Below are 27,040 nucleotides of genomic sequence, written 5' to 3'. Positions count from 1 at the left end.
GGGACAAGAAGTTTGAAGTGAAAGGGGATAGAAAAAAAGGGTCTAAATTGATCTTGGAGGAGTTAGGGTTAAGGCTAAGAGTTTTCAATGAGAATCCTAAGTTGGAATGTGAGGGTGTTGGGCAGGATTAGGAAGAGAGCGACAATTAAAGAGGTAATTAAGAAGTTTAATCCGAATGTGATAATGCTTCAGGAGTCCAAAAGAATGGATTTTGATTGTAGATGGGCAAGGAGTGTGTGGAGTTCTAGGGGTATAAAGTGGGTGGCTGCTCTCTCGTGGGGTTCCTCAGGAGGGATTATGACCTGTGGAAAGAAGATTTACTCATAGGTGTGGAGGAGCTAATTGGAGATCATTTTGTCTCCCTAAAGTTCAGACAGGTGGACGATGGATATGAATGGGTACTAACAAATGTGTATGGACCCAATGACTATAGGTAGAGGGAGAAATTATGGGAAGAATTGAGTGACATTAGAGGCCTCTGGGATGGACCTTGGTGTGTGGGAGGGGATTTTAATGTAGTGAGATTTGCAGAGGAAACCAACAACCCTAGATAGAGAGTGACAACAAGTATGAGGAAGTTCAACCAATTTGTGGACTCTTTTGAACTTAAAGAACTTCCTTTCCTAAATAATAACTTCACTTGGTCCAACCTTCAATCAAGGCCAATTTGCTCTAAGTTGGACAGATTTTTGTTCTCAACAGATTGGGAGGAACATTGGGGCAATATTACTTCTAAGGCTCTCCCAAGACTTACTTCAGACCACTGGCCTATAGTGTTGGTCAAGGAGGAAATAAGAGGAGTTGGGCCTACCCCTTTCAGGTTTGAAAACATGTGGTTGATTCATTCGGGTTTCATTGAGAAGATCAGAGAGTGGTGGGAGCAAGCTAATCCGGTAGTTGATTGGGAGGGAATGAGGTTCCACAAGAAACTCCAATACTTAAAATCACAATTAAAGGAGTGGAATAGGCTGGAGTTTGGAAGATTAGAAGAAAGAAAAGTTCTGGTGGAGCAAATCAAGGATTTGGACCTGAAGGAAGAGAGAGGTTCCTTTGGAGAGGAAGAAAGGAAGTTGAGATGGGTTTTGAGGAGGCAGATGGAGAGCATCTTGGTTAAGGAGGAAATCAGTTGGAGGCAAAAATCCAGGTGTAAGTGGCTAAAGGAGGGAGACAGAAACACAAGGTTTTTCCATTCAGTGGCTTATGGGAGGAGAAAGAAGAATTTCATTTCTAATTTGGAAGTTGATGGAGCAGTGTTGTCCCACCCGGTAGAAATTTCAGAGGCTCTAGTAAACCACTTCAAATCTATTTTTAGAAGGCCTATGAATGGGAGAGTGTGGTTGGAGGGATATTGGCCGACTCTAAGTGCATAGAAGAGAGCGGTTAGAAAAAAGTTTTGATATGGAGGAGGTAAAGGAAGCAGTATTCTCAATGGATAGGACAAAAGCTCCGGGTCCAGATGGGTTCACAATGGCCTTCTACTAGGACTGTTGGGATATTTTGGAGAATGATCTTAGATCAGTTTTTGAGGAGTTCCACAGGAGGGGTGTAATAAATCTGGGCTTGAACTCAACTTTCATTGCTTTGGTCCCAAAGAAGAAAGATGCATCACAACCAAAGGATTTTAGACCTATCAGTCTGGTGACTAGCTTGTACAAAATCATTGCAAAGGTGCTGTCTCTCAGGATAAAGAAGGTGCTTCCCTTTATTATTGCACCCAACCAAGGTGCTTTTGTGGAGGGAAGACAGATCACTGATCAGATTCTCATTGCAAATGAGAGCTTGGTGAGCTTTAGGAAGTCAAAGAAGAAGGGAGTGGTTTGCAAATTTGATTTGGAGAAGGCTTATGACTTGGTTGATTGGTCTTGCTTGATGGAGGTGTTGAGGAGTTTTGGTTTTGGAGACGGGTGGTGTAAGTGGATTTGGGGCTGTGTTAGGACTTGTCATTATTCTATCCTGCTGAACGGGACTGTGATTGACTTCTTTCCTGCGTTGAGAGGTCTAAGACAAGGATATCCTCTTTCCCCTTTTCTTTTCACCCTGATTGTTGATGTGCTTGGGAGATTGATCCATAGAGCAGACTCGAGGAATTTGATAAGAGGGTGGAGAGTAGGAAGGGAGGAGGTTCCCTTAACACTTCTACAGTTTGCAGATGATACTATCCTATTCTGTGAAGGAGGGAACTTCAATTGGATCCGGAATCTAAAGTTGACAATACAACTCTTTGAGTAGATATCTAACCTCAAGGTGAACTTTGATAAGAGTTGTGTGGCGGGAGTGAATGTGAATGAAAGGGACCTAAGGGAATTTGCAGGTGAGCTAGGCTTTGCAATTTCGGACTGGCCCCTGACATACTTGGGCCTCCCTTTAGGAGATAATCCTAAGAGTGTTAGCTTTTGGACTCCGGTAGTGGAGAGGTTTGAGAAGAGGCTGGCGGCTTGGAAGAGAAATTATCTTTCTTTAGGCGGGTGAGTCACTCTCATTAGCTCTACCCTAGCTAACTTACTTGTCTACTATCTGTCAATGTTTAAGATCCCCTCAAAGGTTTCCAATCTTTTGGAAAAATTAATAAGGAACTTTCTGTGGGAGCCTGGAGAGGAGAAGAGAGATCATAGGGTGAGTTGGGAGGTGGTCACTAGGTGTAAAAAACTAGGAGGTCTTGGGATTGGTAATTTCAAGAAAAGGAATATGGCTTTACTAGGGAAATGGTTGTGGAGGTTTTCATTGGAAAGGGATAAATTGTGGACTAAGATTGTGGCTAGCATTCATGGGCTGGAAGACAATGGCTGGGATCCTGGAATCTTGGCAAGGGCCTCAGCTGCTTCTCCTTGGAAATCCATTCACATTTTGCTTCTAGTTTTCTTCCCTTGGATCAGGTATGGTCTAAACTCTAGTAACCGAATAAAATTCTGGGAACAACTTTGGGTCGGGGATTCTCCTCCGAAGAACCAGTTTCCTTCCTTGTATGCTCTATTAGACTTGAAAAATAAACCCATATCTTCTTTCTTGGTCCCTTCAGCCTCCACTTCTGGCTTTGGATGGAACCTAGGCATGCGTAGGGCAATTAGGGATATTGACATGGATAGCTTGGTAACTTTGCTAGCCTCCCTTGAGATTGTCTTCCTAAACCCTGCTAAGGAAGACACCAGATTTTGGACCCCTTCTAGCTCTGGTACCTTTTCTTGTGCTTCATTCTTTGAAACCTTAACTCAACCTCCTATCCCCTTTGGGTTGTCCTTTCCGGTTAAGGAAATTTGGAGCAGGCCTATTCCTCATCGGGTTGTTCTTTTTTTGTTGGGAAATTTTCCTGGAAAGAATCAACACTTTAGACTTACTTTAGAGAAAGAGACCCAACTATTGCCTACTTCCTAATGGATGTGCTCTTTGTAAAGCTGATGGGGAATCTAGCTACCACCTCATGGTCTCTTGTAAGGCTGCTAAAACTGTTTGGGAGTGGGTTTTCTCCCATTTTGGGTGTTCTTGGTATCCTCCGAAGACTGTCCAGGGTTTGTTTTCTCCTTTTTTCAGTTGGCCTAGGAAGTGAGGGAAGACTATGTGAAGGTGTATTAGGGCAGCGGTATGCTGGTCATTGTGGGAAGAAAGAAACTCACGCATTTTTTCCGACAAGGAAAGAACATTGGAAGAATTGTTAGATCAAATCCTTTTAAGGGCTGTCCACTGGCTAAAATCTTTGGAGTTGTTTTCAGATTTTACTGTGGATGATTTGCTAAGAAGCTGGAAAGAGATTGCTTCCAATGCTAGATGCAAAAGGACTCTTTGTCCGTTTTGGTCCCCTCCCCCCTCGGGCTTTATAAAGTTGAATTTTGATGGCAGCAGTGTAAGGAATCCAGGGCCCTCTGGGATTGGAGGAGTCTTCAGGAATGAGGAAGGGATTGTTATTGCTTTATTCTCTGGCCCTATTGGAGAAGGTGACTCTCTTAGGGCTGAGATCCTTGCAGCGCTTGAAGGAATTCGAAGAGCAAAGGAATTAAATATCAGCCGTTTGATCCCGGAAGGTGATTCGAAGGTGGTGGTTAGTTGGTTGAAGACAGAGGACAGTGGTTTGTGGAACTTTAACAATGAAAAAAAAACAGTTCTTATGGCTGGGTAGGGACATTGAGATTCGGTACAGCTGGGTGAAGAGGAGTGCCAACTCATTTGCGGATGGGTTGGCCAAGCAAGGAGTGAATAGGGAGTCTGTTTTTTGGGCTAGTTTTTAATCTTTTCTCTTTGCACTCCCTTTGTTTTCTGTTTTTGGGGAGCTAAGATATTTTATCTCCCCTCTTGTATCCATATTCCCTCTTTTCTTTTAATTTAATATAGCTGGTGTTATTGATCAAAAAAAAAAAAATCTTGGATTTCATTAAAACTTCTGGTAAACATATATGTAATATACTTACATATTTATGTATGTATCTATATATGTATATTCATGTAGGTGTATGTGTATATCTTACTTATTTTCTATGGAAATTTGATTATAAGATTGGAATCATTACTTTTTATTTGTTTAAATATTTTTTTCCTTCCTCATGGGTTAGAACCATTTGCTTCATCATGCAATTGGCTTTTTGCAGGTCTTTTCCATGCCAGAAACAGCACTAGGACTATTTCCAGATGTAGGAGCCTCTTATTTTTTATCCAGACTCCCTGGCTTCTTTGGTAAATCTGTTCCATCTCTATCTTACCTTATGTGTTTGTCAAATAGTTCTCAGCCAATTATGTTTCTAAGAAACCAGGGATCCTTAGTTCCTTACTTTCAAGGGATTGATAAAAAATTCTTTCAAGAAGTATGGTTATTTCCTTCACCTTCACTATTAACTAGAGCTTGTCCACTCTATCTTAAATGGAGCTTATGGCAAATAAGTTTATGGTTCAACTGCAAATAAAGAGGGGCCACTGATATTCATCAAAAAAAAAAAAAAAGAGGGGGCCATTGATTGGTTCGATGATAAAATCTTGGGCCAACATGTGTGAGAATTTGGGTTTAGTCTGAAAGTGAGCTGTTCCAAGGAACAAGGGGTGGTAATGGGGGAGAGAGGGGTACAAGGTGGATGGGGAGGAATGAAAAGAGGAAGGCAAGATGCACATCAAGATGTTGAGAGGAAGATAGAGGTTGTTGGTAGGGTGACAGATACACAACATTTGTTGAGAAAGCAGAAGGAATAGAATAGACAAGGGAAGGGGAAGCGCCTTTGAAGGCGGGTAGTCGAAGTTTCTTTATTGAAGTGGATGGGAAAGGGAAAAAGAGGAAAAAAGGCTTTCTTAAAAGGTGCTTGGTGGGGATGGTAGCAATTGAGGTACTGATGGAGAAAATACAGAAATGGACATGCTTCAAAGAAAACAGCCTTTTTGGTGCCTTTCCCCACATATCTGTAGCCTTTGCTTGAGGAGTGGTGAGACAGTGACTCATTTACTAATCTCTTATCTTTTTGTTTCTTATATTTGGAGCTGGTTCTCTCTCATTGGTTGCAGGTAGAATCCCTTGAGTGTGGTGAACCTTTTCAACTCTAGCGTCTTCCAACAATCAAATAAGTGGGGAAGGGTGATGTGAAGAACAACTAGAGCAGCTATACAGTAGTCGATTTGGGAAGAAAGAAACAACAGGACCTTCCAAGGGCAAGAAAGAATCAAAGAACTCACTGAAGGCATAACCATCAAGATAATATACATTGCTTGGAAACTTTGGATCTTTTCAAGGATTTTTCTTTAGATGACTTCTTTAGGGGTTGTAGTACTATAGTGGCTTCATCTTCCTCTTCTCCCATTGTTCAAGAAAGCTAGTCTCCACCTCTATCTAATATGGTGAAGTTGAATTTTGATGGAAGCTCTATGGGTAACCCAGGCTCTTCTGAAATTGGGAGTGTCTTTAAGAAATGAAAAAGGAAGAGTGCTAGGCCTTTACTCTGGTCCAATCGGCTAAATAGTGGGGACTGCAATAGCTAGAGGTGGAAGGAGATTCCAAGTTGGTAACAGGTTGGCTGCAAACAGGAAGCTTGAGCACTTTAGCTATTTAGACAGAATATAAGAGAGATTTTCTGTCTAGCAAGGGTGCTTGGGGTGCAAAGCTATATGGACTAGAAGATCAGCAAATGGAATGGCTGACACCTTAGCAAAGCAGGGAGTCAACAGGGAGGCTATGTTTTGGGCTTGTATGTAACTCTGCTTCTTTTAAAGGCTCACCACCTTGTTGTGTGATGACAGTTGTACTCTTAAATTAATCAATGAAGTTACTGTTTTCTATAGAAAAACAGCAATGGGCAATGTGTAATTGGAAGGTGGACTTTGGGGTTAAAGTTAGGAGATTACTAGACTGCAAATATCTATTCATCTTATCGTCTGAGGCAGAGGCAAGGAGAGTTTGGAGAATAGGATCAAGGAATCTCGAAGGGGATTTGCTTTATCTAGTACCAAGGAAAATGAGCAATAATTGCACCTGTGACCATAGGGGAGTGGAAATCATGTTGGGTGTGAGCTTTTGACTACCTTTACACTTAATGGAGCAATGTAATGATTAGGTAGATTGGTGACCTCTGTGTTGGCTTTATTGAGCTAGATAATTTGATAGAGGCAAGACAAATAACTTAGTGGGTGAGGATTAAGGCTGTATGGAAATGTTATTTGACAGTGGTGATAAATGTGGTGGAGGTAAACCATATCTTGGTGGCTACATTATGGTCAGAAATCTTGCTGAAGCTGAGGAAGAAATTGGGAGATGCTTAGCAAGCGGCTGTGGTGGAATGCAACTAGGTTCACAAAGTTCTAGAATATTATTAGAAAGTTTTTGATGTTGCATTAAAATCATCATAATTTTTAAAAAATATATTCCGAAAAGAACAAGTAGTGATAGGATAATTGGCTTACAATTTTGATATATGGTTCAATTAATAAGTCACTAAATTCAAAAGAAAAATAAAAAGGTACACAACCACAAAAGGGGATTCTAAATCTAATAAAAAAATTCAAAATGTATAGTAACAAAAAAAGACAAAAGTGGAAATGGAAAGTAAATGACACATGTAATGGAGAGAAGAATTCTAAAAGATCAAAAGGGAGATGGAAAAAAAGATACCTAATTTAAGTCTCTTAGTTTTCTCTTATTTGATTTACACAATTGTTTGCTATTGTTTTTTGATCCTTAAATGTGCAATTATACTAGTGATTCCTTGGAGGCTTGTTGACTAATTCCATGTTTTCTTTTGATAAATAACTAATTCCGTGTTTTTAGAACATCTCCTTGATTATTTTTTAATTTCCAAATATCTTAGCAGAACTAGCGAAATACCCTAGAAAATTTTCCATATCTACATGGTGAAATTTCTATCGATATTGAAATTGTGAACCATGCATATGGCCATTTTATGGTTCTTTATCCCTTACTGGACCTTAAATTATCTTGAGTGAGCTTAGATCTTATTTATTTTGTTCTGGTTTTTCTTTCCAGGGGAATATATTGGTCTTACAGGTGCAAGGTTGGATGGTGCAGAGATGCTTGCTTGTGGCCTGGCAACACACTTTGTCCCTGCCATGGTATATTTCTTTTTCAATTAAAACCCTGGGTATTAAGAAGGCCAAGTACAAAACCAACATGGAGAAGATTGTAAATAACATCATCCTGTTTGAAAAAAGTGGCAACAATGCCAATCATTTTGCATTTGTATTCTTGAATGATACATGATGTTTTTTTCCTATTTGAGTTTTGAGCATTGTTTAGTTGACCTGCTATTAGTTCACTGATTCATATCCACAGTTGGTTTAGATATTTTATATGAGCTGCAAATCATACAGTATGGCGACTGCTTCCTTTACCTCTTGTTTGTGAAGTGTAAAAAGATGATAAAATTTATGTTTTGAAGAGAATATGGCTCATTCAGGGTTGGGATACAATCTTGGAAACTTTTGGACGGACTGGATTTTTTCCTGCCTATGACTGCCTTTTAGTGTATGTGGGAGGAGGAATGCTCAGATATCTGAGAACAAATACTCCAAGGATCCAATAATTCTTGGTCATATTAAAGGAAAGCTTTTCTCCTGGCTGTCAGTGGATAAGGACTTCAGGAGCATTGATTATAATAGATGTTTTGATAGGGGCATTTTGTTTTTATGTTAAGTACCCATTAACAGAAATTCTATGTGGTCCCATTTTGGTATGGTTGTATATGGCATTGGTCTGTAATCTTCTTGCTTATAATACAATACATTACCTTTACAAAAATAAAAAATATAAGGTGGCTCATTGGAATTGCAAAGAGACTTAAACTCTTGGCCTATTCATCCTGAATCCTTGAGGGAATCAAAGAGATTAAACTCATTACTATCTTAGTGTGATGCTGAAACACATGGAAACAATACCAGTGTTCAGAAGGTGGAGGATAGGTAGAAATCAAGTGGTTGTTATCCACCTCCAATTTGCAGATGACACAATATTCTTTTGTGAGGGTGGGAATGAGGGACTGGTAAACCTAAAATTACTATTGGATAACTTTGTGGAGGTGACAGGTTTAAGGATAAATAAATTGGACTAAAACAGGCATTGTAGGGGTTAATCTGGAGGAAGGGGAACTCCATAGATTCATAGAGATTTTGGGGTGTGAGATTAGAAGTTGGCCAATGAGCTACTTGGGGTTACCTTTAGGAGGCAATCCTAGGTCAGGAGGTTCTGGAAGCTAGTCATTGAAAGATTTTCTAGGAAGCTAGCTCTATGGAAGAGGAATTATATCTCTCTAGGTGGAAGGATAACCTTGATTAGAGCCACTTTGAAAAACCTCCCTATTTATTTCCTTTCAACCTTTAGAATACCCTATAGAGTAGCATGGATTTTAGAGAAATACATGAGAGATTTCCTGTGGGGCCCAGGAGAGGAGAGGAAGGTTCACTTGATTAATTGGGACCAAGTTAGAAATCCCAAGGATCAAGGGGGTCTGGGATTAGGAAATATTTCACTCAGGAACTCAACTTTGTTAGGAAAACGGTTGTGGAGATTCCCTTTTGAGAGAGATAGGCTATGGCACAAAGTCATTGAGAGTATTCATGGTTTGGATGGAAATGGTTGGGATGCAAAAATTGCCCCTCATGTTTCTTCAGCTTCTCCTTGGAAAGGAATTTATGAAATTTATCCGACACCCCTTAATTCCATTCGACTTGATGTGGGCCAGTCTAATAAAATTCGTTTCTGGGAAGACCTTTGGGTGGGAGATAGTCCACTTAAGGAACTTTTTCTTGACCTCTACTCTATGTCAAATTTCAAAGGGGAAACAATAAGAAATTTGGGAAATCCTAGTCCAAATGGGGTTAATTGGAATCAGGGTTTCAAAAGGGGCCTCAGGGAAAATGAATGTGACTCTTTAGTTCAATTGCTGGACCTAATTGGACAAGTTCATTTGGACCCATCCTTGGAAGACTCCAGAATATTGAAAGGCTCCTCAGATGGCCTCTTCTCTTGTTCTTCCTTCTTTAGTGTTCTTGCTTCACCTTGCATCCCGGTTGGGGTTTTCCCTGTGAAAGAAATATGGAGTAAGCCTATTCCCCCAAAAATTCAAGCTTTCTGTTGGGAAATCTTCCTTGGCAAGGTAAATACTTGTGATGTGCTGCAAAGAAGAAGGCCTTATGTATGCCTTTCTTCTCACATGTGCTCCCTTTGTATGGAAAGTGGTGAGTCCCTAGCACACCTATTATTATCTTGCTCTTTTGTGCATCACATTTGGGATTTTTTTTTGTACTCTCTTTGGTTGCAGGTGGGTTTCTCCTCAAGATGTGACAGGACTCTTAAATCGGGACTTTTTGAGTCAACCAAAGAAAAGAGGGAAGGTTATATGGAAAGGAACAACAGAATATTTTTGGATAGAGGTAGAACAATGGAGGAGGTAATCGACACCATCAAAGTTAAAGTATCTCATCGGGTAAGATCTATGCATATCTTTCAAGATTTCTCAATCATAGACATTATAAGATCTTGGACAGAAGTAGCACAATCCTCAAGAGTAAACCTCTAGATGGTAACAGGTTTAAACTAAATTTTGACGGAAGCTCTTTTGGAAATCCAGGACTGTCAGGAATTGGGGGGGTAATCAGAAATTCTGAAAGGAGAATGTTAGCTTTGTTCTCTGGACCGATTGGCATGAGCAAATCTCTAAAAGCTGAGATAATGGCATTGCTACAAGGGCTGAAGATAGCTAAACAACTGGGAATGAGGCACATTGGGGTTGAAGGGGATTCCAAGGTGATAATTTCTTGGGCTAAAAACAATAGAAGTATTTCATGGACCTTCAAACAAGTGATAAGGGAAGTGGAAAATGTTGCAAGGGAGGTAGAGGCTGAATTCAAATGGGTTAGAAGGAGTGCAAATTGGCTAGCTGATTATCTTGCTAAACAAGGGGCTTTGAGGCAACAAGTGTCTTGAGCTGCAATGTAAAGTGGGACAGAAATTTGTAATAGTGCGGGAGCTATAATCCCATACACAAAGCTGTAAAACATTATTTTAACCCTAATTTCAAATAAAATTCTCTTTTGCTGATAAAAAAAAAAACTAGTGGTCTAACTTTTCTTTTGCTTTTGACAAGGAAGCTACCTTTTTAGATGAATTAAGTAGATAGGTGTCATACATTGTATTGGGTTTGACAATTTTTGTTTTTATTTCACAACTTGTTGTAATCTTTTCTTTTTCTTTAAGTTAATGAATGAATGAATTTCTGTGTTGATGATAAAAAAAATAATTACATTCTCCTCCTTCAAATAGATGTAATTTAAGGACTTGGGGCATTGCATAGAGTTAAGTGTTATAATTAAAGATGGCACATTGTCAACGATCCCAGTGTTTGGACCCTTTTATTGGGCAGAGGAGGTTGGAGAAGAGCTTCTCCTTATACTTTCTGAGTAGTGTCAAATTACAATTTGGCAAGTTTACTAGCCTCCAACTTCATTTTCTAGGTGATCCAACTCTGTGAATTGTTATAGAGTCAAACTTCTTGTGCTACATCCCATTTTGTTTGAAAATTATAGTTAAAATGTGGTTTACACATTTCAGGCATTCTATGTTATTCTTTTCCCTTCAAGAATACACATATAAGGTGTTCTAGAAAATTGACTTGGTTTCAAGTATTGAACTTAGTCTTTGATCGTTCTTCAACATGTAAAACATTTATCCCATGTTTCAACCCTAAACAATAATGAGGGACTTTTTGTGGGACACGAGGGGAATCTAAGAGAGATCACATAGTAAATGGGAAAACGTATGTAGGAGTAAAGAACTAGGGGAGATTGGAATTGGAAACTTAGTGCAAAGGAACACTGGTAAAGAAGAAAGAGAGAGGAGAGAAGAAGAAAAAGAAGGAGGAGGAAGAAGAAGAACAGTGTCGAACTGAGTAGTTCAAAAGTCCTACATAGTCGACATTTCATTTTGAATTAGTAAATAGGCATACAAAGACAGAAATGTCCCTGTCTATGTAAGAGACATACAAAGACTAAATTACCCCTATTTATTCGACTCTAACACTCCCCCTCAAGCTGGAGAGTATATATCATATAATCCTAGCTTGTTACATATATAGATCACTCTTCCCGAACTTAACCCTTTTGTGAACAGATCTACCCATTGATCACCTGTTCTCACATGCTCTATTCTTATCACACCATTGATGACCTTTTCCCTTACAAAGTGGCAATCTACCTCTATGTGCTTAGTTCTCTCGTGAAACACTGGATTGGATGAGATGTGAATTGCAGCCTAGTTGTCATAGTATAGTTTCATGGGTTTGCTTATTGAGAACCTGATTTCTTGCAATAGATTCTTCAACCACACTAGTTCACATGTAGTGTGTGCCATGGCCCTATATTTTGCTTCTACACTGCTCCTTCCTACCACAGTCCGCTTCTTGCTCTTCCATTTCACAAGGTTTCCTCCAAGAAAGGTGCAATAACCTGTAGTGGATCTTCTATTTGATACAGAGCCAGCCCAGGCTGCATCAGTGTATCCAACTATTTCAAGATCACCTATTGGCTTGTACAATAATCCACGACCTGGAGCCAAGGTTCAAAATATCGATACGCCCGATACACCGGTATGGGCGTATCGATACAACTTTGGTATAATTCATGGGAGCTGGTTTAGGCCTCCTCCACACCTTGAACCGGTCAGACCCCTGATACACCCATTGTAGGGGCGTATCGGAGGGGTCACGGAATGATACGTATCGGCCGATACAGGCCGATACATGTTGATACTTTGAACCTTGCCTGGACCCCCTTTCAAATACCGCACAATCCTAAGAACTGCATCCCAGTGAGGTACCTGAGGACTGCATAAACTGGCTTACCACACTGACAACAAATGAGATATCAGGCCTAGTGATAGTTAGATAATTCAGTTTTCCCACTAGCCTTCTATACCTTCTAGGATTATCAAACAATTCACATGTGTCACTTCCTAACTTCACATTCAATTCCATTGGAGTTTTAGTTGGTTTAGCACCTAGTAACCCTGTTTCCTTCCAACAGGTCAAGGACATATTTCCGCTGACAAAGGTTTATGCCTTGCTTTGATCTAGCAACTTCTATACCAAGGAAATACTTCAACTTCCCAAGATCTTTTGTCTGAAAGTGATCTTGAAGGAAAGCCTTCAATCTATCAATCCCAACTCTATCACTATTAGTTATGACTATGTCATCCACATAAACTACTAGCAAGATCTTCCCGGCCAGAGAGTCATAGCTAAATACTGAATGGTCAACCTGACATTATCTCATTCCAAACCCCTTTACTACTTCACTAAATTTTCCAAACCAAGCACGAGGAGACTGTTTGAGCCCATAGATCGCCTTCTTGAGCTTACACACCTTACCATCTTCTCCCTGAGCAACAAACCCAGGTGGTTGCTCCATGTACATTTCCTCTAGGAGATCACTATGGAGAAAGGCATTTTTAATATCAATTTGAAATAGAGGCCAGTCATGCATGACAGCTAAGGAAATCAACACACGTACTGAGCCAATCTTTGCAATTGGAGAAAAGGTTTTGACATAGTCTACCCCATAAAGTTGAGAGTACCCTTTTGTAACTAAACGGGCTTTTAGACATTCCACTCTCCCATCTGGTAGATACTTAATAGCATACACCCATTTACAACCAACAACATGCTTACCTGGGGGAAGATTGGTGAGTTCCCATGTATGATTGTGATGAAGAGCAGAAAATTCCTCTTCCATAGCTTTTCGCCACCCTAGCGAAGTAAGAGCCTCCTGAACATCCTCAGGTATGGATACAAAGGACAACAGGGTAATAAACTTGCGATGGGAAGTAGAAAGGTTAGATACAGAAACATAATTGGATGTGGGAGGTAGCGTGCAACTACGTTTTCCTTTCCACAATGCAATAGGAATGTCAAGATCATAAGGCAATCCGGTTGTGGAAGGAGCTGGGTCTGTCGTCAGAGTAGAAGATGGTGGAGGTGCTGGTCTCTGTCGATGAGTATACACTTGACGAATTGGTGGTCTTTCAATACGCTCCCACATTGGAAAAGGTGGAGACTCAGGCATAATGGAAACCATTGGAAGGGAAGTATCAATTGGAAGAGGAAGAGGAACCTCTGTAGGTGAAGGAGAGATATCAGAACCTGAGAAGTATGGCACCGACTCTAATAATGTAACATTAGGACAAACAAAGGATTTTCGAGTAATAGGATTGTAACATTTATACCCTTTTTGAGTCCTAGAGTAGCCAAGGAAGATGCATTTAATGGAACGAGCATCCAACTTGTGTAAACTAGGACCAAGATTCTGAACAAAGCACACACACCCAAAGATCTTGGGAGTCAGGGGATATGGAGACAAAGTGGGAAATAAGGTAGAGAATGGAGGACGACCATCAAGAATGAAGGGCATGCGATTAATAAGAAAACAAGCAGTAAGTACTGCATCACTCCAGAACCATTTAGGAACATTCATATGATGAAGAAGAGACCGAGCTGTTTCAAGTAGATGTCAGTTCTTCCTCTTAGCCACCCCATTTTTTTGAGGGGTGTGGGCACAAGATGTCTGATGAATAATACCATGTTGTTCCAAGTATTGCTGAAATGAAGAAAGAAAATACTCTCTGTCATTGTTAGAACGAAGAATTTTAAGTGAAACACCAAATTGTGTACGCACTTTAGCATGAAATTTTTTGAAAATGGAAAATAATTCACTTCTTTCTTTCATTAAATAAAGCCATGTCATTCTTGAACAACCATCAACAAAGATAACAAAATATTTGTAACCATTGTACGACTCAATTTTAATTGGACCCCAAACATTTGAATGAACTAACTCAAAAGGACTCAACATACGACTATCAACTCTAGGACGGAAGGAAACCCGATGGTGTTTCCCATACTGACACGACTCACACTGTAAAGATGACAGACGACACAATGACGGAACAAGAAGCTTGAGAGCTTTGAGAGATGGATGGCCAAGTCTATAATGCTATTGAAGAGGAGTCAAAGAGGTTTGAAGTGCAACTGTAGATCCATCCTCGTCAAGACAATACAATCTGCCAGTTTCATGCCCTCCATCAATCTTCTTCCCCATCGTTAGATCCTGAAAAACACAAGAGGAAGGGTAAAATGTGATAGAACAATTGAGGGATTTGGTTAGTTTACTAACAAACATAAGATTAAAGGGAAACTTGGGAACGTATAAAACAGAAGATAAAGAAAGAGATGCTATGGTCACATTACCAACACCGTAAATGGGGGAAGTAGATCCATTGGCAAGGGTAACATTGTTTGATGTAGAGATTGGTGAAAGAGAGGAAAACACACCTGGAGTCCCGGTCATGTGATCAGAGGCTCTAGAGTCAATTATCCAGGGTGAGGGTTTGGATGCTAGGCAAGCTATACCTGAATGAGCGAGGGTGGCAGTGTTCTGATGTGAAGTGGCCTAAAGGAATCTCTAGTACTCCTTTCTTGGGATACTCATCATCTCCTTCCCAGAAGTAATTGTGACTGTAGAAGATACTGGATCAATTGGTTGAGTATCACTGACTTCACTACCACCAACAGCTGCATGATTAGCCCATGTGGATGGTGGGCCATCAGATCATAGCAGAAGTTAACTATGTGTCCTTCTCTTCCACAATGTGTGCACTTTCTAGTTGTGCTCCCCCTTCCTCTGCCACGGCCTCCCCCTGAATCACGACCTCCTCCACTGCTATGACCACCCATAGGGTTACCATGACCTCCCTTAACTGTATGGCCACCTCCTCTATGCCCATAAGAACCACCTCGAGAGCGAACAAGTGCTGATCTGTCGGAAGTTATGTTACTCTCTGTTAGGCTAAGAGATATCCTGCGAAGACGGGCAAAAACTTCCTCTAGAGTAGGGAGAGCAAATCCCCCCAATATCTTTGCTCTGACAGGTCACATTTTGCTTTGAGTCCCACCAAGAACCGTGTAACATCTAGTTGTTCCCTTTGTTGCTGCTAAACTTTGACGTCCGGAGTTAAGGGATGATAGACATTAAGTTCGTTCCGAAGATTTTTCATATTGGCATAATATTCTTCAAGAGTCTGATTTCCCTACTATAGACTAAAGTATTCCTGATAAAGCTGATAAACCCTTGTAGTGTTGTCTTGTCCAGAATAGAGGTTATTGGCATGTTCCTATATATCCCTTGCAGTATCTAAAAACATGAAATTAATACTGACTTTAGGCTCCATACTGTTCCATAGCCACGTCATGATCTGAGCATCCTCTTTCTCCTAATCACTAAAACCCAGGGATTCAGCACTCGGTTTCTCCTCTCGTACATGTTTCACTTTCTTCTTAGCCTTCAAAAACACTTCCACCGACTTGGTCCATGGAACATAGTTTTTACCATTGAGTTTGATGGATGTCATCTCGACACTCAAAAAATCAGAGGAGATCATCATACTCGATTTCTGGTCACCACTCGAATCACCCGCCGAAGCCATTTCAGTCTGCGGAACTGTCTGCCCGTCACACACACAAGAAGAAGAGGTTCCAACGACAGCACTACTGTTCTTCAACAACCACACCAGCACACTAATAGTCACCACGGGTTTACCCTAACATGCATTCGGCCACTTTGAACACTACTGTACTGCGAACAGGCAGATTAAAAAAACACAGAAAATCCCCCTTGAAACAGCTCATTCAAAGGTTCAGACCACCACCACTGCACCTACTCGACCACCACAGCTGTCACACATGGTGACAGCAGTCCACACGAAAAAAACTTTTTTTTTTTTTTTTTCTGTTCACTCAACTGTTGCACTTGTCCACTGTCACCAGAGGTCAACCCACCGAAACCCTAGAAGTTGCAGCAGAAACCTGGGTTTGCTGCAGTCTTCTAACCAAGATTTTGTACACCAGAAAAAAGAAGAAAAAAAAACGAAGAAAGGAGAAGGAAGGGAGAACGAAGAAGGCTGCAATCGACCTATATCAGTGGCGCTCTGATACCATGTTTGTATTCAGCCGAACTGAGAAGAAAGAAGAGAGAGAGAGGAGAGGAGGAGGAGGAAGAAGAACAATGTCGAACTGAGTAGTTCAAAAGTCCTACACAGTCGACCTTTCATTTTGAATTAGTAAATAGGCATACAAAGACAGAAATGCCCCTGTCTATGTAAGAGACATACAAAGACTAAATTACCCCTATTTATTCGACTCTAACAGTTATTATAAGCATTTCATGGTTTGATGGGCAATGGTTGAGATGCTAAGGTCTTCTCAAGAGCCTCCGCTACTTATTTTGAAATCTATCCATCTATTCTTCCTACCTTCTTATCCCATATTAGGTGTGATGCTGGAATTGGTCACAAAATTTTATTTTGGAAAGACTTGTGGATTGGGGATGACTTATTAAAGAATTGGTTCCCTTGTATGCTCTTTCTTCCTACCATCTTGATTCTTGAACCCATTTTCAAATTTTGGATACCTTTTCCAAATGTGTGGCTAGGGACCTAGGTTTTAGGAGAGGCCTTAGGGAGGGGGAGTGGTGGCAGCCTCCTCTACACTGAAGGTGTGGATTCAACATCAATGGGTTCCCTCAAGATGCAATAGAATAATATGGATTTTGATGGAAGCTCACTTGACAACCCAGGTTTCTCTGGTATTGAGGAGTCTTTACTCTTTAGTGATGGACATGGATCAATTATGGCTATTTTTCAGGTCTTGGGTATGGTGACTCAGAGCAGGAACCTCAGCACTCTTGCAAGTTTTAACACTCTTTTTTTGAATATGTAAAATATGTATTACATTCAACTGTCAGCCAAAATAATTAACCAGCCCATGTACATTGAGGGATTATAGATAGGGGATATACAAAAATAGAAAAAATTATACTTTAGACAAAAAAGGTCCAACTATCTAGACACCCTGAAAGTGCTTCTGTATGCTTAGCCAAGAATATAGGATTTCTTTTAAATTTGTTTTTTTTTTTTATCAATAACAGTGAATTTTATTAATAAAATGGAAAAGCTGAATTACAAAGAAGGAGCTAAAAAATCTTAACTCCCAAATACCCTATAAACTCAAATTCATGAAACAATTACAAAACAGCCTAAAACATTGAGCTTCTGTTCACCCCTTGCCTAGCTAGACCATCTACCAGTGCATTAGTGCTTCTCGCTATCCATGTACAACGGATTTCAATATCCTTGGTGAGCCACTTGAATTTCTTCTTTTCATTGCTGTATTTCCAGAGCGAAGAGCTGTCCTCTTTTACTCAATTTACTACAATTTCTGAATCACCTTCTATGATCAATTTTTTAAAATTCATTTCCTTGGCCCTATGAATCCCTTCAAGAGCTCCTAGGATCTCAGCCCTCAAGGAATCTCCCACCCCGATTGGGCCAGAGTACATAGCTAACAGCTTCCCATTTTCATCAACTGAGAACACTGCAAACAACTCCAAGGTTATTAACCAGTGAATCACCCTAATGTGGATAGTTTCCAGGATTACTTCCAAGCTTCTCTAAACAACTCCAAGGTTTTTAGCCAGTGAATCACCCTAATGTGGATAGTTTCCAGGATTACTTCCAAACTTCTCTCCTTATCAGAAAATACTCTTAAATTTCTCTCCTCCCAGATAGTCCAACACACTGCAGCTCTACCAAATCTCCACATGATCTCGGCCCTTTTGGTTAATCAGTTGGGTATGGAAGTAAATAAGCTTTGCACATCCGAAGGGGGAGTCTACTTGCAACCAAACAGAGAAGTAAACCATTCCCAAATGACTTTAACAAACTGGCAAGAAATTAATAAGTGATATCCGGACTCACCATCAGATTTACAAAGAGCAAACCAGTGAGGAGACAAGCAGGCTATTGGGCCTTTTTCTTTGAAGTAGATCCCCTGTATTAACTCTTTCTAGAAAGGCTTCCCAACAGAAGCACCCAACCTTTGGAGGAATAGGTCGACACCATACTTCTTTAACAGGAAAAGACAGTCCAACAAGAGAGGGGGACAAAAGGGCTTTGAAGAAAGAGGCACAGGAATAGGAACTCGAGGGAGTGAGTGTCCAAATTCTACTATCTGACTTCGAGGGTTCAATGAAGACCCCATCAAGAATGGATAATAAGGCTGAAATGCATGCTAACTCTGTGTCCCTGACATCTCTTCTCAAGTTCAAATTCCAACTGGACACAGAAGGTGAATTAGAAGGAACGAGAAAGGAGGAATTGGCTCATTTTTAAGGGTAGAGATAGCAAAGAGGCCTGGAAATTGATCTTTTAAAGAGGAGTTCCCAACCCAAACATGTTCCCAGAATTTAATGAGGTTACCTGAGTGTAAGTCATACCTGACCTATGGATAGAACAAGGGCAAGATGGATTGAATAGCTTTCCAAGGAGAAGCTCTTGTAGTCCTTGCTAAGATCCCAGAGTCCCATCCATTGCCTGCCAGCCCATACCAGAATATTTCCAAAGACGCACTGATTTCTTTCCTTCCAAATGACCCAAATGATAGCAGCTGGTATAATATTCCATGAAGTTTTCCCTCTAATGTTTAACCCCCATAACACCCAACCTAAGTAGCTGTAGCAGAGTTTCAGGAAGACATGTCTCCACATCAAAGCATGAGAGAGCCATACACCATAGCTGATGAACCTCAAACAGGTGGAGGTGGAAGGGGATTCCATGTTGGTAATGGGATGGTTGAAGAATAATAATTAAGGAATATGGAAATACAGGCAAGGATTTGAGGGAGATGAAGACTTTGGCAAGAGAGGTAGAGGCCTCATTCACTTGGGTTAGAGATCAACTAATTGACTGGCTTTATTCACTAGTCAAACAGGGGGTATACAATTGTTTTGAGAAATGAGTAATATAATTGGCTTTAAGCTCAATGGGAGCTGAAGGATGTTTTCTTTCCTTGTATACTTTTGATTTTAATTTAATAAAAATTCTTTTCTGTTATTGATAAAAAATTATTCTTTTTCACCTTGTAAAAAAAACATTTTATTCTGTCTCTATGCAGTTCTGTGTGCATGTGCATGTGAAATGAATGCTTTGTAACATTTCTTTTATCAGTGAACAGAAATTGTCTTTGCTAGAAGAAGCATTGTTTAAGGTCAATACATCTGATCCAGCTGTTGTTTCTACAATTATTGACAAAATCTCAGAGCATCCTCCTCTCAAAGCAAAATGTGCTTATCACAGGTAAAACTGGTATTAAAGTCATGGTCATCGTGGTCATATGGTGTCTGGATTCTTTTATACACTTGCGGTACTCCATTGGCCTTTGCTATCTTTTATATTTATTTCACCTATTTGATAGGTCAGCTAAACTTGGTTATCTGGATAAAGTAGTTTGATTACAGTTGAAGCATAGATTCTTTACAGGTAAACCGAGGAGAACACTGCTTCGTATTAGTTGCTAATTCAAGCTATCTTAAATTCTTAATAGTTCAAAGAAGAGATAAAGATCAAATTAGAATGCTCTTGCAAAACCTACTTGTCCTAAAATCAAACACCAGACCAAGGTAACTAGAACTATGGGATACATGATATAGGGTGAGAGGAGTGATGTACAGATTTAGTGATGGTAGGCTGACAAGTGTTGACAAAGAAAATTCAGATCTGTGGGAAGATTACAAATTTAGAATGATCTAAGGCTGAGGCTGCTCACTGATGTAAGTTCATTTTTCTCTCAATAAAATCTATCTCTGTTTTACTGATAAAAAAAAAGAATGATCTGAAACAAGTGACCACTTTAGTCTGAATTCTAGATCTCTATGCCTCTATGGCTCTATGGCTTAATTGGAGAAGAAAGATGGAGAGAAATAGTTTTTGATCTTTAAGTAGAAGGAAAGAAAAAGAGAAGAGAATCTCACACGTCACACCTTTAGAAGAAGAGAGTAGATAACCTCACTGGATTAGCCAAATGTGGTCTGTATTTGGATTATTTGTATAGTGACAAGCTTCCTCTCTAATCTTTTGGGGATCTTCCCCTGGTTTGTACTTCTTCTCATGTACCTCTTCTTTCTTTAATGAAATTTGGTTAAGTTTCCCTAAAAAAAGATAACCTCACTGGTGAATTTACAGCACATATTTGTGAACTTCAGTAGGAGGGATTAGCCAAGACACTTTCCTAATTTAAATGAGACTAAATAGAATAAAAACTTAATTCAATTTCTCCTCCCCAGGACGATTTGAAATTTGAAAGGTGTGTTAGATCTTCTACAGCTGAGATCAGCCCACTCGTCCCCCATATCCTTCCTATGACAAGCAGGTTGCATGTGTCCCATATCTGTTTGCTTAGCGTGTGGAGCACCATCTCCCATGTTCCACTTCCACTGTCGCAGCAAGCAACATAGGCTGAAAGAAGGTATACCATCCCTAAAGATAGCAGCATCAATGACATGGATAGAATCCATCTATGTGTGAAGGAAGAGATGAGCATCATGTTGGGAGCATCTGGAGGCTTCTTTGTGATGGTTGGGGAGGGGGTTTTATACAAAACTTGATCCAATGCTATTCAACCTCATTGAATTTGTTTTTCATTTTATCGAAGATTGAAATCTTTGGACAAATACCTGGTTAATGCTATACTTAGAAGAAGTGACTCAGGAAAGAAGCTCAACATAAACTGGCTGGTACTTCTATCTCAACAAATCTTAGAATTGTCAGCTAATCTTCTTCTAGTAGTTACGGTGTCTTATTTATTTGATAAATGATTTTCAATTGCCTATTTATTAATATACACTATATTTCCTGGATGCTCATCTTTGTTGAGTTTTTTCCTGGTTGCAGATTGGATGCTATTAATAGGTGTTTCTCTAAAAGGACGGTTGAAGAAATTTTATCTGCTCTTGTAAGTTCATGCAATGTTTGTTAACATGCTTTACATTTCTCTTGTTTGAAGTTTGTATGCGGTTTTATCTTATGCTCTTTTTTCCTAGTGCTTTTACTTCTTGGTCATGATTGAAGTTCATAAATTTTATACCGATCTAAAGAAAAAAAAAACCATGGGTCTTGTTTAAGTGAAATTTTCATGTTGTTATTGTAGGAGAAAGAGGCCGCAAATGGTGCTGATAATTGGTTATCTGAAACAATTCAGTCACTTAAGAAGGCATCCCCAACAAGTCTTAAAATTTCTCTGAGATCGGTATAGTCATGCACATTCTCAATATATCATCTCCTAATTCTCAATAGTTTTATTCATCAAAAAAAAAAAAAAAAAAAAATCTTGCAATAGTTCTATTAAACACCTGCTTAACAATTTTCTAAGTAATGTGGAGCATTCTGATTTCTGACCTATTTTGTTTAAGATACACCTGTTAATATTTAAGCTACTTTCCTGCAATACCAGATTAGAGAAGGGAGGCTGCAAAGTGTTGGTCAGTGCCTTGTTCGAGAGTACAGGATGTGTTGTCATGTTTTACGGAAAGATGTTAGCAAGGATTTCTTTGAGGTCTCTGGAACCTGTTGCCAGTGTGTGTGCGTGTGTTTGTTTGTTTCCTCTCCTCCTAAATCATTCTGAAAATGAAAACCATGTTTCAAATGCAGGGGTGCAGGGCCATATTGTTGGATAAGGACAGAAACCCCAAGGTCTGTTTTTCCTTTGTTCTCTTTTTCTTCAATTGTTTATTCTCTACCTGTTAAAAATTAATAATAAAAGTAAAATAAACAATCCCTATTCATGGTAAATACTTTTTTTAACATTTTTTTTTTCTTTTTCTCAGTGGGAACCATTGCGATTAGATCTTGTAAGTGATGATATGGTGAATCTATACTTCACCAAGGTGGAAGATGAGGAATGGGAAGATTTAAAACTCCCGGCTAGGCCTAGCTTGCTTGCTGCTTCTTCAATGGCAAAGCTATAAATCCCTCTAAGAACAGATCCATAAGTTGGAAAACATAAACAGCACAGGTATTAAAGAAGATGCCAAGGTAGGCCCTTTCCCTAGGCAATTCCCTATCCAGACTTGGAAGACATACGAGGAAACAAGAGAAGGCCAATGTGTTGGAAAAAATAAACTTTGAAATTTCACGGATTTTTCCTTCTCTTATTATTAAACTTGATAATAAAGGCTGTAGCATTTGGACCAAAATGGCATCAAAATTGCCATCAGCAGGAACACCACAGAATGTAAGAGAATCCTGAATCTTTTATACAACATTGCAAGACTCATGGAACGGTATTAAAGATGATTTTAGGTACTCCATGTTTTATCATCTCCGAATCTGCATGTATGCCATTCAGTCAATTCCGCTTTAGCCAATAGAAATATAGAGTAATTCAATTGGACCCTGACCACGTACATGTTGGATGATACAGTTTGTATGAGGAATGAGGTTATTTTGGGAAGAAAATATATAGTTAGGGGCTCTAATGTGATGTCAATCTCATTGGGGTTTTATTGTGATTTTAGATAATTTTACTATCATCGAAGAGTTGCTCTCATCAAAGAGACATAATTGGTAGGTACCATCGCTAGATTAATGATCTCTACTCTTCTCTTTTATCTTCTTTTATTTTTTATTGTTTACAAATTACAACAAGATAGCATCAGAGCAATAAGAAGATGAGATTGATGATGATAATGCTGCTAATGATCTCTTTCTTTTCTTATAATGTTTTTCTTGTACTATAATTTACTGTTCGTTCTTGCAGTTAACCTTCATTCAGTTGATGTTTTTGTAATTCTATTAATGGTCCTACTGGTTTGATCTCCTTACTCATAACGACATAACCTCAGTCCCCTCTTCTGGTATTTGCTATCAAACCTGATTTTACTAATAATTTCACTTTAAAGAGTAATTATAACTCATAAGAATTATCACAAATAATAAGTTTCAGAATTATATGAATGGTAATTGTTTTATTAAATATTAGATGTTTTTGTTGTATACTTTTTTATTTGTTTGTTTCGTTTTTGAAGATTTTTGGAGAAGTTTCAAGCAATATTTTTATGCCTAGAAAAAAGTTTTACGGATTTTATCTCAAAAATCAGATACCATGATTTTTGTGAAACTAAAGCTTTCTTGTCTAGATCTATCATGGTACTTGGGATTCTTTAAATTTTCTTTTAAGTTTCTGAGCCCAACATTTTGAGTTTCTTAAATTTTGTGACATTGACTTAATGTCCTCTATTTCTCTCTTTATTTTGGTGCTAGGGTGGATTTCATCATGAAAGGCTTTATGAATGTTTACTGTGCCTAGATCCTTTGTATTTTAGGCTTTTTGATAATCAAGAAATTTTTATTAAAATTACTAGACATTTGACAGGGATTCTACTTATAGTCTTATTTCAAGTGTTATTGGTAAAAATTCAAATGTCTAGTTGTAGGGTAGATTAAATTTCAGATTTGAAAATTAAAGGACAAGAGGGGTGTTTTTATCATGAGAATGTTTTTGGTTGAAAAACCTTTTTTTTCTGCATTGGTTGAAAAACCTTGATGACGTATTTGTTGTGCATTACATTTTCTTGATGAAATTCTTAAAAGACAAAATTTTGATTATGGAAGAATTTCTATTATGTTTAAGAGTCATTTTTTAATTGTTTCTTTTGTGTCATTAAAGTATTTGATATTATCAAAAGTATCTAGTAGAATATTCCTAACACAGTTGTATTTTTGAAATTTGTTGTAAAATTCATTTAGTGGGTAGTATATATTCGTTGTAAAATTTGTTGACAAGTAGGTTTAATGATTGGTTGTGTCTTGAGTAAGAGCTGAAAGTGCCCCTGTCAATGCATTGCAAATTTGCAATCAAGCTAATCGGATCCTTAAAAAGTGTGGAGAGGTAATTGTTGTGCTACTTTAATCCTTAACAAGAGAAGCTCTAGAGTATTACTGAGATTGCATTATGTCTCCTTGAGCAAGCAGGTCGATGTTAGTTTGAAGGGGAAGGTAGAATAATTTTTTGGCTGCAAGCCTGCAATTAATGGTACACGAAAAGGTATAGTATGCAACAGATTAATAACAAAAAATTTTGGCTTTTGGGAGCTTCCCGTGCACGACTTTATTACCATGGGTGTAGGATAATTATAATAGGGTATTTGCAACAAATATTCTTTTGGCCAAAATTGATTCCTTAGTGGGGTAACGTGTACATTCACATGAGATTTGATTGGTTGAAGTGTGTGATACAGAACCTTTCATGTACCATAGAAATTGCCTTTAAATATTATATAATGAGACAGACAGAATTATGGCTGTTCACGGGTCAGGTTGGATCGGTTTACTAGTGTTTTTTCAACTGACCCGACCTGATCGGGTTACCTATAGATTAAACCGAAAGCGACTCTTTATTAAGTAAAATCGACCTGGTCAGTTTGAGTCGGTTTGGGCCAGTTTGGGTTTCCACCAACTCCAAGTTTGCACAATATACATGAAGTCAAAGTGCTAATATTATATATAATATTTCAAAATATATTTTCTGGAAATATATATATTTAAAACCAAAACATATGTACAAATATATCAAAATATATATTTTCTAATTTCTGGAAATATATATGATATATTTCAGAATATATATTTTTTCAGATATATATTTATTATTTAAAACTAAAATACCTATATTTAATAGATATTTTTTCAGAATATATATTTTTTAACATAACTCGGTTCGGAACCAAATTATTGGTTTATTCATCTTTGCAACTCGAAACCAACTGGAAGTGAAGAAAAACCGGGCAACTCGGATTGGGTCAGGCCAGGTTGGTCGGTTTGGATTTATTTGTAAACAGCTTTAGACAGAATTAGCAATATGTGGTTTTGTTAGACCAACGATCTTACTCTTCAGTTCCATCTCTTTTTTTTTTTTTTCATTATTGAAAACAAAAAGTATGTATAGGATTATTCACTTCAATCATTGTTTTTATAACCATCTTCAATACCCTAAGACTGTGTTTGGTTTGAAGGAAAAAGAAGGAAAAGGCAAGGAAACCTATACAAGATTTGTAAAGGTTTCCTTACATTTCCCTTCCTTTCCCTACCTTTTCCTTTAAACCAAACATAGCCTAAAGGTTTAGTTGATATGGTTGCACAAAACTTAAAAATGCATGTTTGAATGGAATAAGAAAATGAAGTAAAATAGAGATAAAGAAAACTAAGAAACAGAGCATACATAGATTTGTGTGGTTACTTATAACCCATGTCCACAGGCAAAGGAAGAGCAGAAAACCACTATATTATGGAGTTGTGCACAACCTCTCATAGAAATCCTAAACTCTAAAGCACCCAAAACCTCTTGACTTCTCTTTCAAGCGAAGACGATGTATACAAGAGAAAACCCTCAAACTATATAAACCTTTGAATTTGGTTCGGATCCATAAGTTGAATATGGATTGAATTTATACTGTTATGGAATTTTGTCTTTTAAGTTTTTTTCAACTTAATTTGGAGTGGGTAGTGATGAGGAATTCAAGGCACAAACATAATACATATCCCATGAGAAAGCATAGTTAATGTCTTAATATATTTCAAATCCCTTAATTTGCAGAAATGGATATGATAATCATTTCAGCAAAGGTCTTTCCCTTTCCATTTCAATGAATAGAGGCAGTGCCTGAAAGGATAATGTTCCTTGGATATTCTCTATCGCTCAGAATACAGAGCTCGGTTTCTTAAATCCATATTTTCATGTACTACAGTTGTGCCAAAAGTTACACGCATTGTGATCAGCTGCTATCAATGTGGGAATGAAACTTGACCACTTGGACCATTTGAGAGTGTTTGGATAAGCTTTTTCGAAGTAATTTCAAGCTTTGGACGGCAAAGATGAGATTTACAGCTTGGTAAACTGTGCTTTCAGAACTTAGATTCCTTGAATGCAAAGGTAAAATTACAATAAAAAGCATGAAGCAATCAATACTAGGCTGTTTAGAGCTTCGGTTGCATGCTTTTTGGCAAATGTATTTTTTGCAAAACACGGTAAAGAAGAAGCATATGCAGCTTCACCAATGTTATGTCAGGTGGCAAATTTTGTGATACATGATAATAATTATGTTATATAAAAAGTGGTAAAATATATGCCACATGACAATTTATGACACGTGGCACAGATTTGTGCAACATGACACATGGCATGGCTACTTCAATGCCATGGTGTCTTAAAAGGACATATGGCATGATGCATAGGGCATGTGACATAAAATTTCTATATCATAAATTCCGAGAAATAACAGGTGGTATGTGAAATTTATCATGTAAAATGTGCTAAAAGAATCTCGATTTTGTCCTCACACCGTTTTCACAATACTTCAGCCGGGCATTGGGAGCATCTTTCCATGGATGAAAATATAAGCACAGAGATATTTCTAATATACGGTTGTAAATGTTGTGAGGATGGTAATGAGGATCAGTTTTGTGATGACAAAATCTGATCTCTGTCAAATATATAACCAAACTTTTAAGAGTTTCACATCAGTGCCCCACAATGCCTCCACAGCAAATGCGGGTTCTTCATATTCTTTTTTCGGGTAAGTTGTGATTCCACAAAGCTTCCTATTATGAAGTTATAGACTACTGTAAGTTCTCCCAGTGTGATTGAAATTATGGGGGCATCACTGAAGCCTATCTAGTCCCCTGTGCAGGAACAAG

At 38.6% G+C, this 27,040-nt stretch overlaps 1 protein-coding gene across 4 annotated transcripts in view; it reads left to right on the top strand.

Annotated features, from left to right (window-relative positions):
• LOC104610378 (3-hydroxyisobutyryl-CoA hydrolase 1-like) overlaps positions 1-22,666 on the top strand; it is a 41,566-nt gene extending 18,900 nt beyond the window's left edge. For 2 of the 4 annotated variants that reach the window (XM_088895983.1, XM_088895982.1), the window contains 9 exons: positions 4,575-4,659; positions 7,442-7,527; positions 9,732-9,896; positions 19,527-19,648; positions 21,242-21,302; positions 21,498-21,596; positions 21,801-21,902; positions 21,998-22,039; positions 22,174-22,666. In XM_088895983.1, coding sequence (XP_088752109.1) covers positions 4,575-4,659; positions 7,442-7,527; positions 9,732-9,896; positions 19,527-19,648; positions 21,242-21,302; positions 21,498-21,596; positions 21,801-21,902; positions 21,998-22,039; positions 22,174-22,314 — 903 coding nt within the window. In that variant the 3' untranslated portion in view covers positions 22,315-22,666. Of the gene's footprint in view, positions 1-4,574; positions 4,660-7,441; positions 7,528-9,731; positions 9,897-19,519; positions 19,649-21,241; positions 21,303-21,497; positions 21,597-21,800; positions 21,903-21,997; positions 22,040-22,173 lie in introns of all 4 variants that reach the window. The other 2 variants (XM_010276952.3, XM_019199939.2) reach the window with 2 other exon arrangements.
• The last annotated feature ends 4,374 nt before the right edge of the window (positions 22,667-27,040 follow it).

Source organism: Nelumbo nucifera, chromosome 1, assembly GCF_055504915.1.
Source record: "Nelumbo nucifera cultivar China Antique chromosome 1, China Antique-T2T, whole genome shotgun sequence".
Classification (NCBI taxonomy): domain Eukaryota; kingdom Viridiplantae; phylum Streptophyta; class Magnoliopsida; order Proteales; family Nelumbonaceae; genus Nelumbo; species Nelumbo nucifera.
The sequence above is the reverse complement of the archived record's forward strand: the minus strand, read 5'-3'. Positions and strand labels throughout refer to the sequence as shown.